The sequence below is a fragment of the Cebus imitator genome, unplaced genomic scaffold, assembly GCF_001604975.1.
Source record: "Cebus imitator isolate Cc_AM_T3 unplaced genomic scaffold, Cebus_imitator-1.0 Scaffold285, whole genome shotgun sequence".
Classification (NCBI taxonomy): Eukaryota; Metazoa; Chordata; class Mammalia; order Primates; family Cebidae; genus Cebus; species Cebus imitator.
This window is the reverse complement of record NW_016107600.1, coordinates 451,152-464,448: the sequence shown is the minus strand read 5'-3', so window position 1 is coordinate 464,448 and position 13,297 is coordinate 451,152. Positions and strand designations below refer to the sequence as shown.

General features: G+C 51.9%; 1 protein-coding gene across 1 annotated transcript in view; it reads left to right on the top strand.

Annotated features, from left to right (window-relative positions):
• The first annotated feature begins 9,469 nt into the window (after positions 1–9,469).
• Positions 9,470–13,297, top strand: part of KRT78 (keratin 78) — a 9,781-nt gene continuing 5,953 nt past the window's right edge. Inside the window, exons 1-4 of the mRNA XM_017501748.2 lie at positions 9,470–10,393; positions 10,812–11,026; positions 12,104–12,164; positions 12,614–12,709. Coding sequence (XP_017357237.1) covers positions 10,028–10,393; positions 10,812–11,026; positions 12,104–12,164; positions 12,614–12,709 — 738 coding nt within the window. The 5' untranslated portion in view covers positions 9,470–10,027. The remainder of the gene's footprint in view (positions 10,394–10,811; positions 11,027–12,103; positions 12,165–12,613; positions 12,710–13,297) is intronic.

The window sequence follows — 13,297 nt, the reverse complement described above, 5'->3', positions numbered from 1 at the left end:
CCTCCCATGTGGCCCAACATGCCGCTGTCGGTGCCCCCGAGCCCAGCTCACCCCACCCTCACTAGCCCCGACCAGCTGTGTCACTGTCATGACCCAGGAAAGGTGGCTACCTAGAGGAGGAAGCTGTGGCTTTTCCTTTTGAGGAGTGAGTGGGCTGCAGGGAAGAGCACATCAGTGGGAGTAGGGATTAGATTAGATATTGAGAGAATTTCCTCTTCCTTCCAGGGTAGATTGGGAGAGCTTCCTCAGTCTCCTGTTTCCCCTTTCTAACTCTGATTTTAATTATTATTCTTCTTTGGAAAAGTTACCCAGACCAAACATCTACGTTCTATCCCCTAGTCCTGACATCTAACACTGCTCCTGTTTCTGGTCTTATTTCCTTGGGTTTGTGTGTGTTTGGGTGTGGGGACCACTTCCTCTATCAGGGAGTTTCTGAAACTTTTTTTGAACAATGATCCCCAGTAATAAATTCATTTTATATTATGGTTCTACACACACATGCACACACGGAACAAACTTTCATGGTGCAATATTACCCTGCTACCTGTGATGCACACTCAGGTGCTAGTGAAGACTCATGCAATTGATTTCACAATCCACTAGTGGGTTGTAGCTTGCAGTTTTGAAAATACAGATCTCCTCTCAGATGGAAACTCCTTGAAGACAGGGGCAGAGTCATACTTCCAACGCCCAGGACACAGCTCTCAGATGGCCGGAGGAGGGAGGCTGGTGAGATGGTTGACGGGGAGGGAGCTGGTTCATGTAATCTCCCCCACCCCCGACCCCCATCTCCCAGTCCAGGAGTTCCTGCTGCAGCTTTGACTGAATGTCCGCGGGGTGTAGGAATCCTGGTAACTTTCCCCTGGAAGTTGCCCTTCACCATCTGGGGTGTTGGGAGGCTGTCCTTAGCAACAGGCCTCATAATATTTGCCAAATCAGGAGCTGTTGCTAGCTGCAGGGCACCCAACTGGCTAAACCTGATTGGGTCAGGGTGGTAATGGCTGGGTGCTGAGCCCTGGATGGGCGTGTCGGGACTGTCAACTCAAGTTATTGTCTGAACACTTCCCCCTTCCCCTCTCAGCAGCCCCAGCATTGGAAGCTCTGTCTAATCCCCTTCCTCTCTCAGGCACCGGCAGCTTGTTCCTGGATGCGCGTTCCTGACTCCCAGCCTGGGACAGTCTCCCTTTCCTCACCCCTGGCCCATGGCGTGTGCTGGGCCTGCTTGAGCAAACTCAGGAGACCTGATGGTGTGTGTCTCTTCCCAACTCTGCATTCAGCAACATCACAGCGGCGGCTTAAAGTTAGCCTTGGAATATCTGCACCACGGAAAATGGCAAACACTACAGATCAGACTTATCTTCCCTCCTCGACAGAGAGACCCTGTGTAACAACAGCACACCATGGCCCCATCCCTGAGCAGAGCACTGTGTGTTGCAGCAGAGTGGGGGCGGGTGTCTTCTCCCGTGGGCTCTCCTCATAGCCCCCAGCACCAGGAAAGCTTCTGGTTCTCTGTGTTATATAGGAAATAGGCACACATCCATGTTTGAACTGCATGAAGGCGTTTCAGAGGCTGTGCAGTGTTCCCGAGAAGTCTACTGGGGCTGTTTAAGTTTAGAAGATCCGAGCTTTCATCCTCACTTGGCTTCTTTTCATCTTTGAGATCTTGGACAATTGCTTTGTTTCTGTGTCTGTAGAGAGAGGAAAAATAATACCCACATCTCAGACTGTGGTGAGGATAAAGAACGTGACGGATTTGCGCTTGGAGAGTTTCCAGTAGTATTTTTATTTTTATTTATTTATTTTTTTGAGACAGAGTCTCACTCTGTCACCCAGGCTGGAGTGCAGTGGCGTGATTTCAGCTAAATGGAACCTCCACCTCTGGGGTTCAAGCGATTCTCCTGCCTCAGCCTCCTAAATAGCTGGGATTACAGGCTTGCACCACCATGCTCAGCTAATTTTGTATTTTTAGTAGAGACAAGATTGCACCATGTTGGCTAGTCTGGTCTCAAACTTCTGACCTCAAGTGACCTGCCCTCTTTGGCCTCCCAAAGTGTTGGGTTTATAGACGTGAGCCATGGCAGCAGGCCCCTAGTAGAATTTTTGAGATGGAGTCTTGCTCTCTTGCCAGGCTGGAGTGCAGCGGCACGATCTCGGCTCACTGCGACATCTGCCTCCCGGGTTCAACCTATTCTCCTGCCTCAGCCTCCTGAGTAGCTGGGACTACAGGCACGTGCTGCCAGGACCAGCTAATTTTTGTATTTTTAGTAGAGACGAGGTTTCACCACGTTGGCTAGGATGGTCTCAATCTCTTGACCTCGTGATCTGCCCGCCTCAGCCTCCCAAAGTGCTGGGGTTACAGGCGTGAGCCACCATGTCCAACCCCCAAATAGTATTTTTAGAAGTGTGTTGTAGAACATGATCACGTTAGCCGCCATGGGTAAGTGGGGTATTATTATTCCAGAATTTGGCACCGTCCTGCACTCCCACCCTCACCTTGGGACTCGGAGACACACACTTCAGTTCTGGACTACCAGGCAATGTTTTGTTAATCCTTTCTCTCCGAGGTCTCTGCCTTAGGAATGCCCTCCTTGTGGGCTTTGCAGCCTCTCTACCTGGGCATGGAGGGGCTGCAGAGACAGCATCTTGGCTTACCTGTGGGGCACACTTTCCCTGTTGCAGTGAGCCCATTGCCTGGGTGGGTGCCACCTTCCTTCACTGCCAGTTCAGTGAGGGAAGCAGGGACTACCTGCTGCAGCCCAGCAGGCAGGAGGCTACCGGGGCAGAGAATGCCAGCGTGTGCTCTGCCTGAGTATGGGGCAGAGAAGGGGTGCACTCTGTAATCTGCTCCCTCTTTTCTCTCTTGCCTGATGGGCCAAGAGAGGTGCTAGCAGTCAGGGAATAGCCACTTTCATCTTTGCCCTTCATGGCTTTGGAGGAACTTGGGGCCCTTCCTCGAGGGTACCGTGAAGCCACTGAAGGAACACAGATGGACTCAGATGGCACAAAGACAGATGTCTTATATTTTAATAGTTGTTATGTTTTTTATTTGTTTGAGACAGGGACTCACTCTGTCGCCAAGGCTGGAGTGCAGTGGTGTGATCTCAGCTCACTACAACCTCCGCCTCCCGGCTTCAAGCAATTCTCTGCCTCAGCCTCCTGAGTAGCTGGGACTACAGGCATCTGCCACCACACCCAGCTAACTTTTGTATTTTTGGTAGAGACAGGGTTTTACCATGTTGGTCAGGCTGGTCTGGAACTCCTGACCTTATGATCCGCTCACCTCGGCCTCTCAAAGTGCTGGGATTATAGGTGTGAGCCATCTCGCCTGACCTAATAGTTATGTTTTATTTGAAGATGAATTAGAGCATTAGCACACAGAAGCCAAGATTTCAAGGCTGTTATTGCTTAGGGTCAGGATAAGATTTAAAGAAAAATCTTCAGTACCTCATAATACCTATGGAATGTCGATGCGGCCTGATGGTAAAGGTTGGATGCGAATGACTGATGTTCAGGGTAGTCATGAGATCCTGGGTTAGAATTCGGCATGTGCTTCTCAGCTGCAAAATCCAAAGACTAAGAGAAGCTTCCATGGCTCCTGGATCAGGGAAGTCACCGGGGTGTCTGTGGTAAGGAAGGGGAGGCTGACCAAAGTCAAGGGCAGGACACAGCAGCCATTCCTGTGCAGTCTCCCTCAAACAACACGACAGTCGCCAAGCCCTTCACTGGCCTGTGAAAGCCAGGGGACTTGAATGTGTGTGGGTGGAGCAGCATCCTCTCGGCCCTGGGGTAGCTCTGTGCCCACCTCCCAGCTTATACTCTGCAACCTTTGTGATGGGAGGCTCTAGACCCCAGGAGTTGACTTTTGTGTTTTTTTTGGAGCATGCCAAGAATAAGAATGGCTGCTGCTTCCGCTTTAAGAAAAACCCCAGCCCTCCACCGTCTCTGTATCGGTGCCTCCGACATTCTGTTGCCCTTACTGGTTTTCAGGTAGGTTCCCCAGTTCCCAAGTCCTGCCTCTCTCCCTCACCAGACTGCAAGTTCCTCCAGTGCAGAGACTTTGATTCATCTTCATTGAACCTGGGCTCCCGTGGTGCCTGGCACCTGGTGATGCCTACTAAACAGAGTGACTGATGGCTGAGGGGCGAGTTTCAGTTTGGGATCTGCTGTGTGACCTGAGGTACATCACTCCACTTCTCTGGGCTTCGGTTGGCTAAGGTGTCCTTTAACACTGACATTCCTGGGTCTCTGAGAGGAGCAGAGTGTGGTGGTAAAGTGCAAAGACTCTGGAGCCCACAGTGTGTGTCCAAATCTTGGCTCTGCTGCTTATCATATTGTTCTCTCTGTGCCCCCTTTCTGTAAGTTTCCCCTTCTGTAAGATGGTGATAATGACGTACCTACTCCGTAGGGTTGTCAGCATTAAATGCTTTAAAGTTGGAGTGTCAATGTAAACACTAAATGCTGACTATACGTAAGTTCTGAGAACCAGGCCTATTATGTAGGCCCCATTTATTGTTTTATCTTTGGATGAGATAGCTCACTGACAATGTTATCTTTTTTTTTTTTTTGAGACAAGTTTCACTCTGTTGCCCAGACTGGCGTATAGCGGCATGATCTTGGCTCACTGCAACCTCTGCCTCCTGGGTTCAAGCGATTCTCCTGTTTCAGCCTCCCAAGTAGCTGGGGCTATGGGTGTGTGCCACCACGCCCGGCTACATTTTTGTATTTTTAGTAGAGACGGGGTTTCACCATGTTAGCCAGGATGGTCTTAATCTCCTGATCTCGTGATCCACCCGCCTTGACCTCCCAAAGTGCTGGGATTACAGGTGTGAGCCAGCGTGCCTGGCTGTTATCTTTTTTTTTTTTTTTTTTGACAGGTTTTGGCTCTGTGGCCCAGACTGGAGTGCAGGGTGGCATCTTGGATCACTGCAACCACCGCCTCCTGGGCTCAAGACATCCTTCCACCTCTGTCTCCTTAGTAGTGGGGACCACAGGTGTGCGGCCACCACACCTGGCTAATTTTTGTATTTTTCGTAAAGATGGGGTTTCGCCATGTTGCCCATGCTGGTCTTGAACTCCTGAGCTCAAGCAATCCACCTGCCTGGGCCTCCCGAAGTGCTGGGATTACAGTCGTGAGCCGTGGCGCCCGGTAAAAATGTTATCTTGATAGTTTTTGTAGGTCAGACAGAGGCCCTCTGGGATTGAATGAGACATTTGACAAATTTTCTGATGTTCTCGAAGGCAAGATGGAAAAGTAGGGTGTGGGGAAAAGTATAGCTGGGTCGATTCCCAAACAGAGGGAGGGTTTCTAAGAAGGGCACACCACGGGGCCCTGTTCTTGCTTTTCTTTACAATAGGAACTCCCTCGCCACACCAACATGCCAACTGGCAATCAGGACAGACCCTCTCAGCTCCTTCCCCTCTTAGTTTCTGTGCTCATGTGTGTATCTTCCATGGGACCGGACACTCCTTCAGGCTGGGAGGCGGCTGATGCACTGTGTATCTCCTGTATCACTTAGTTCAGTGTTCAGTCAAAGTAGATGCTCAATAACACACACTCATGTGCTCACAGAGTAAGGAAACCATGTTTCCCAAATGAACGGGATGCTCCCAGCTTGCGTGGGCAGGTTGCAGGGAATGACTATTGTTTCAGAGAAGAGGATTGAGAATCAGAAGGATCTCCAGAGATTGGCAGGAAATCACCAAGATGAAACCAAATGGGGATCCATTCATTCAACTAACATGTACTGAGCACCTATTGGCTGCCAGGCACCGTTCTTGAGTGCAGAGGATGCAGAGGTGAGCTAAAGACAAAATCCCTGCCCCCATGGAACTCAGTTTGAGTGCAGGAAAGCTAGCAAACGGAATGAGTGAGGGAATGATAGATGCCAAGTAGAAAGAAAGCAGGGAAGGGGAGAAGAGTGGCAAAGGAGGGATGGTCTCGGGATTGCTGTTTTGGTCTGGGGCAGCCCCGGAAGGTGGATGAAGGCCAGAAGGAGATGGGGAGCGAGCTAGGAGGATATCTGGGGAGGAACATTTCAGGAAGAGGATACAGGGAGCACAAAAACCCTGAGGCCGGAGTGTTCCTGGAGTGTTTGAGAATAAATTAGGGAATAAACTCGGTTAGTCCTCTTTTGTGCCTTATACTTTTCTCTCCCTATCATAAGTACAGTTAAAGGCTTGTTTCATATCTGTTTCCCCAACAGACTCTAAGGCCTGTCTTACTTCAGTGGCTAGGGCTTGGTCTCAGGTAAATTTCTAACTCTCAGTACAGAGCCTGAAATATGGTGTGTGCTCAACCATATGTTGTTGAATAAATAAATAAATGACTTTTGGGTGAAATGTTGGGTGGACAAGCAAGAACAGGCTTGAGAGCAATTAGAGAGGAAGGCTGGAGAGTTGTAGCTATGGCCAAGGGTGAACTTAGGGTGGGATGGTGAGAGAAGCCACAGGAAAGCTACAAGAAGCTGTGATGAGAGGCTGGGCGCGGTGGCTCATGTCTGTAATCTAAGCACTTTGGGAGGCGGAGGGGGGTGGTTCACTGAAAACCAGGAGTTCAACATGGGCAACGTGACAAAACTGCATCTCTACTAAAAATGCGAAAATTAGCCAGGCACAGTGGTGCGCACCTGTAGTCCCAGGTACTCCGGAGGCTGAGGTGGGAGGATAGCTTGAGCCTGGGAAGTTGAGGCTGCAGTGAGCAGAGATTGTGTCACTGCACTCCAGATTGGGTGACAGAGCAAGATCCTGTCTCAAAAAAAAAGAAAAAGTTTTGCTGGCAGGGGACTTTCCTATTGACAAGGGACCAGGTAGGGAAAGGTAGGGAAAGGCTGCTGAGCATGAGGTGTGGTTGAGAATGGCTAACCTGGAGCAGGGGAAACTGAGGAAAGATATAACCCACTAGAGCCACGGCACTGCAGGATTTAATATTAAGTCCGTGATGCGAGCCGGTTATACTCTTGCTGTTGCATGAATTGGGATCTCTGTGCACCTTTGTGTCCAGAGTCAAGTCACTTGGCTGCTGAGGGGACTGGTTCAATCTCCAGACTGTTTTGCCATTCTGTCCATCACTGCCTGACCATCTTTCTAAGCAGGGGAATTATTTCCAAGTAGGGGCAGCATTTGTTACAGAGGCAATTGCAAATCTGGGGATTCTGCAAGGTCCCTGGGTATAATGGTGGTGGATAAAAAGTCATCTCTTTAAACAAATGTTTATTGATGCCTGGTGTATGCCGGACCCTGAGCTGGATAGAGGGGTGGACAGGGCATGCATTACGGAGCTGTGATTCCGTGTTTAGTGGTACTGTCTTAGAAAGTTTGAAGGGTGGGCATGTGGAATAGGGAGGGGGTTCACTGTGGGCTGCTCCATGGGGCGGTGGTCTGAGCTGGGTACAGGTGGTGCCTCCAGCCTGAGAAGCTCTGTGGGTGGCCTTGAGCAAGTCCCTGGGATCACAGAGGGATGGGCCAGAGCAGACTTAGAGGTCACCTGGCACAATCTTTTAGGTTACCCAAGAGTATACAGTCTCTATGGCCGCCCCACACCTATGGGGCTTCAGGGTCCTCGTGTGTAAAACAAAGTCGTCTGCCCAGATTACCTTGAAGTGCCCTTCTGGCTCTATATTCTCTAAAATTACAAATATGGGGAAATTCCATGGAGGTAGATTTGGCCCCATCCCAAATGTGACCTCTGTCCTCCACCTTTAATCCTGAGAGGGAGGGATGGTAGAGTTCATTCCACGGAGGTCTTTCTCAGGCACGTTTGTGGGGTCTGGAAGGCAGACACAAAGCCTCGCTTCTGCACAGTGGTCTGCAGCGGGTAGGGCTTGGAGGTGTGTCGATTCCTCAGTGGAATTCAGTGCATTTCCCAGCCCTTTTCTGGACTCCGAGGCCGCCCCAGACTGCCTCCCCTCTCCTTGGCGCACCGAATTCTCCTCCCCGATCTTTTCTCTCCTCTTCTCCTCCTCACCCTGTCCCTTGCTCCTTGAACTCGTTTGTCCCCCCAATGAAGGTCCTGCCTCTTCTTCCTCTTGAGGTTACCTGCCATTCAGTTTTATTCAGGCGTGCTGCCTGCTGGGGCCAGGGGAAGGAAGAAGGGGCTTTTAATCCTCTGGAGGGAGAAGAGGTACACTCACTGTTATCTGGCCTTGGGTGGAGTATTTGCAGGATTGTTCAAATTGCTAAGAGTGACTTCCTCATAGCACATCCTTGAGTGTTTATTATTCCGAGCCTGTGTTTGTCTTTGCTTTGAGTCGCATAGTCAAAGGCAATGTAACTTGCTTGCGAATGTACCAGGCTCTAGAAAAGGGAAGGGGGATAGAGAGAAATCACTCCCTTGCCATGTAAATAAGACATTTTAGATCATCTCCCAAATTAGGGTGGTCCAATTCTGCTGTCCAGTGGTGGAAGAGCTTAAGTGGAGTCTACTGGACACCTTCACCTTCCTTCCAGGAGTCCTGCCACTGCAGGGAGGTTGTACTGAAATATCAGATGAACCCGAGTGCCCCTCCACCCACCAGACTTTCAGGCCAGAGGCAGAGAGTGTCCTGTGGGGAGCCCCAAATGTCCTGTTTCTGCTCCCAGTCCCTTAGGAGTTTCTTCCTTTCCTTTCCCTCCCTCCCTCCCTCCCTCCCTCCCTCCCTCCCTCCTTTCCTTCCTTCCTCCTTTCTGTTGGCCAGGCTGCAGTGCAGTGGCACAATCTTGGCTCACTGCAACCTCTGTCTCCCATGCTCAAGCAATTCTCCTGCCTCTGCCTCCCAAGTAGCTAGGATTACAGGCGTCCACCACCATACCCGGCTAATTTTTGTATTTTTATTAGAGATGGGGTTTTACCATGTTGGCCACGCTGGTCTCAAACTCCTGACCTCAAATGATCTACCTGCTAGGAGTATTTTTCTAAATGCACGTTTTTTTTTTGAGACCAAGTCTTGCTCTGTTCCCCAGGCTGGAGTGCAATGGCGCAATCTGGGCTCACTACAACCTCTGCCTCCTGGGTTCAAGCAATTCTCCTCCCTCAGCCTCCTATGTAGCTGGAATTACAGGAGTGCGCCACCACACCTGGCTTTTTTTTGTATTTTTAGTAGAGGTGGGGTTTCACCATGTTGGCCAGGCTGGTCTCGAACTCCTGACTTCCAGTGATCCACCCATCTTAGCCTCCCAAAGTGCTGTAATTACGGCCATGAGACACTGTGCCTGGCCCTAAGTGCACAGTTCATTTTGGAGCCTGGGTGGTGGTTTTGACTTGTAACCCGAGGAAGCGGAGCCTGGTGGCAGGTGAAGGGCCTGGCCCCCAGTACTTGTGGAAGGAACAGAGCCACAGGCTGGGTCAGAAATACGCTGTCCCATGCGATCCTGGATGGAGATGCCTGGTTTCAGTGGGGTGGTGCCTCATGGATGATTGCTGGGTTGGGCAAGAGGAGGGACTTGGAAACCCTGTTTTTCTGTTTCATTTCCAAATCTGGAGTGTCTTTTAGCCAACGATGGCAATAACACCTCCATTAACCTCCTCCCTTTGTGGTGCTGCAAGTGCCTTCCTTCTCCAACTCCTTGAGGCGGATTCTCTCTTGAGAATCCAGGGCACTCTGAGGCTTCCTCTGAACCCCTTCTAGCTTTCTTTCCTCTTCAACCTCCCGCTGCTTCCCTATTTCCTCCAGGAAGCCTTCCCTGAATGGCCTCAGTGACTTTGCTCGGGCCATCCCTCCCTGTCCCTCAGCACTGAAGTCCCCGTTTCCTGCTTGCTTCCTTGTCTTCGGGGACGCCTATTTCTCCACCAGCCTGGGAGCTCCGAGGGCAGGGTCTGGGTCTCCCTCTCCCTTGGCTTTGCACGTGCCGGACACTTGTTCTCCAGGCATGTCAGAGTAAGTCAGCTGGAGCCAAGTGACAGACACAGTCAGGTCAAGAGCATCTTGCTCTCCAAGGCCCAGCCCAGGTACAGGAGTGGATAAAAGTCTTGTGCTGGGGCCCCAGGGCAGAAACGCACACACCTTGACAATCCGTCTGTTGGTCTGCAGCTGTGTGACTGCCTGCCTCTGCCATGCCTCTCTCCCCGTGCCGGGCCCAGAGGGGCTTCAGCACCCGCTCAGCCTGTTCTGCTCATTCGAGGGGCTGCAGCAGTGTTGGCTTCAGCAGCAGGAGCCTTAATTCCTTTGGGGGGTGCCTGGGGGGCTCTCGTCGGAGCACCTGGGGGTCAGGGGCAAGGCTGGGGGTGCGGTTTGGGGAGCAGAGTGGTGGGCCTGGGCTTTCCCTGTACCCTCCGGGGGGCATCCAAAAAGTGACCATCAACCAGAATCTGCTGACCCCACTGAAGATTGAGATTGACCCCCAGTTCCAGGTGGTGCGGACGCAGGAGACCCAGGAGATCAGAACCCTCAACAACCAGTTTGCTTCCTTCATTGACAAGGTGAGGGTCAACTCAGCCCAGTCCCTGTCTCTGTGCCTCCCTTGGAGGAGCTGCTCTTGATGGCCTTGGGAATGGGAAGTTTGGCCTCCTTCTACCTCTTTCCTAATAACTTCTGCAGCCAGGAAGTCCCTCCTGTGGTCTAACTGGACTCTCTCTGGCTGTGCTGAGGCCCTGTTGTTCCATGATTGGGGCTCAGGGATAGAGGATGGCCAGCCAGCAGGGGGAAGATCCTGCCCCATTAGTCTGTCCAGTTATTTTGGTGTGTTCAGAGTGTCATGAAGGTCATGAGGCTCCCCCTGCCCAGGCTGGGCTGGGAGGCAGGGGAAATGTGAGGCTAACGGGAGGGTCCCTCAGGCTTTGCTTTCCAGAGGCTGTGCCCAGGGAGTCCCCGGGGCCTCAGGGATGCTCTGTGCTGCAGGTGCGGTTCCTGGAGCAGCAGAACAAGGTCCTGGAGACCAAGTGGCATCTGCTGCAGCAGCAGGGGGTGAGTGGCCGCCCGCAGGGCCTGGAGCCTGTCTTTGAGGCCTGCCTGGCCCAGCTCAGGAAGCAGCTGGAGCAGCTCCAGGGAGAACGAGGGGCTCTGGATGCAGAGCTGAAGGCCTGCCGGGACCAAGAGGAGGAGTATAAGTCCAAGTAGGCACAGTGACATTTCCCCATGCGATGTGGGCGGGGTCAGGGAGGACTCAGATTGGGTCTGTCAGCCAGGGGGTGTCCCACGTGCTGAGCACCCAGAGGCATATGACTGGCCTCCCCTCTACCCTCTGCGCCCCCATTCCCCAGCCTCTCAGGTGCCCACCTGCTACAGGAAAGGAGGTCCCGCAGCCCCTACCCAGGTCTGGAGAACCCCAGAGGAAGGGCAGGGAGACCTGTGTCCTACACGCCCCAGCTGCAAGGGCCCGTGTTTCTGGTCAAGACTGGGAAGGGCTTATTTAAACAATGTGCCCCAGTGGCTTTTTTTCCTTGAGAAATTCCTGTTCAGCAGGCTGTGGGCTAAAGTGATTCAGATGTTCTCTGGTTCCAGGGATGGAAGGAAATCAATTTAGTGGGGCCGTCCCCAGACCTGAGACACGATTCACAGATGGGCTGTGGTTCTGGGTTCCACGCCTAGGTCACCTGGTGGAGTGGAGAGAGCCCTGGACTAATAGGGTGCTTGGGTTGGGGCGACTGTGAGTGAGGGGTAGCTATGTGGCCTAGGCAAGGCATCTCATCTCTCCCAGCCTTGGTTTCCCTTCTGTAAACTTGGGAAATGTCACCCGCCCTTCTGACCTCCCAGGGCTGTTGGGACAATGGAATGTGAGGTGGAGGAAGGAAGGCTCTGGAAGGAACCCAGGATTGGGTCAGGAGACTTGGGTTGGGTCTGCTTTGTCTTACCTAGTCATCTGTGGGGTCTTTATCAAATTGTCTAATCTCTCTGATAAAGCCCAAAATGCCTGCCTGCAGTGACGGGTGTGCATAGCAAGTGAGAAAAGGCATCTGAATATGCCTTACAAACTGAAACAATGTGGCGGTCGTCATGAAAAGGACAAGGGCTGAAAGAGTGGCAGGGGGACACAGCTAGGACGTGGCAGAAAGGAGAGAAGGGCTGATTGCTGTCCTGTTTTGGGGCATTTTATGGCAAGAAGTCCTTTTCAGGGAGGTCATGCTTGGAGGCAGGGTCATTGGCTCTGACCGTGGAGCCTCGAACTGCATCCTTTTCTATTTATTTGGCAGGTACCAGGAGGAGGCCCACAGGCGTGCCACGCTTGAAAATGACTTTGTGGTCCTCAAGAAGGTGAGGGTGGGGGCCAGTGCTCCACTTATGTCCTGAGCATCCACCATGCATGGAGCCTAGCCCTAAGCTGGGAGGGAAAGTGTGGGAGGTCCTGATTTAGGACAGGCTATCATTCTGCCTGCAGGGGTCCTCTGGGGAAATAGGACATAGATAAGATCTGACTGAAGGACTGCTTGACAACTCTGATGTCACTGCAGGAGAGGGCAGGGAGGGAGAGGAAGAAGCAGAACTGGTTGCATTTAATCAGGGAAGACTTCCTGGAGGCGATGTTCGGTCAATGTCGGGCAAAGGAGAGAGCAGGACAGGGTGGGGCTGGAGGAGGAAGTGGGGGGGGTCTCTGGAGGCAGTAGTGGATGGGTGTTCAGCAGTCCATCAACAGAATTCCTGAGCCAGAGTAAGGCCCCAAAGGGGAAGAGGGGGTTACACGGTTTCTCTCCCCCTGTCGCCAGGATGTGGATGGTGTTTTCCTGAGCACGATGGAGTTGGAGGGCAAGCTGGAAACTCTGAGGGAGTACATCTGCTTCTTGAAGCGTCTGTATGAAGAAGTGAGGCTCTACAAAGGGCAGGCGGGAGCCAAGAGAGGGGACTGGGTGGGCAGGCTCCCTGTGGCCATGGGGAGAGTGGCCAGGAGGGGAAGTCTGTTAGGGTGGCTTAGATTCTGAGTCATTCAGTCACTCTACAATCAATTACTGAAAACTTGCTATGTGAATTGCTAGGTCCTGGAGATACATCAAGGAATAACCAGACAAAAATCCCTAAGTTTGCTTTCTAGTGGGAGACAGGCAATAAGGAACAGACTTAGTTGCTTAGTAAATAAGGAAATTATAAGGTATAAGGAAATAAGGAAATTATATAGCATGTTAGAAGGTGATGAACGCCATGGAAAAAGGAAAATGAGAACAGGGAAAGGATTGGGAACATGGAGCAGGTGGCGATTTCAAATTGGGTGGCCAGAATAGACCTTGTTTAGGAGAGAGAATCTGAGCAAAGATTTGGAGGAGATGAGGAAGCTCACCATGCAGGTGGGTTTCTGGGATTCTGGGCAGTGGCCGCAGCCCGCAGCGGGAGTGCGCTGTCTGAGGAAATGCAGGAAGGCCGGTGTGGCCGGAGCAGTAGGAGCAAGAGAGAGGAGC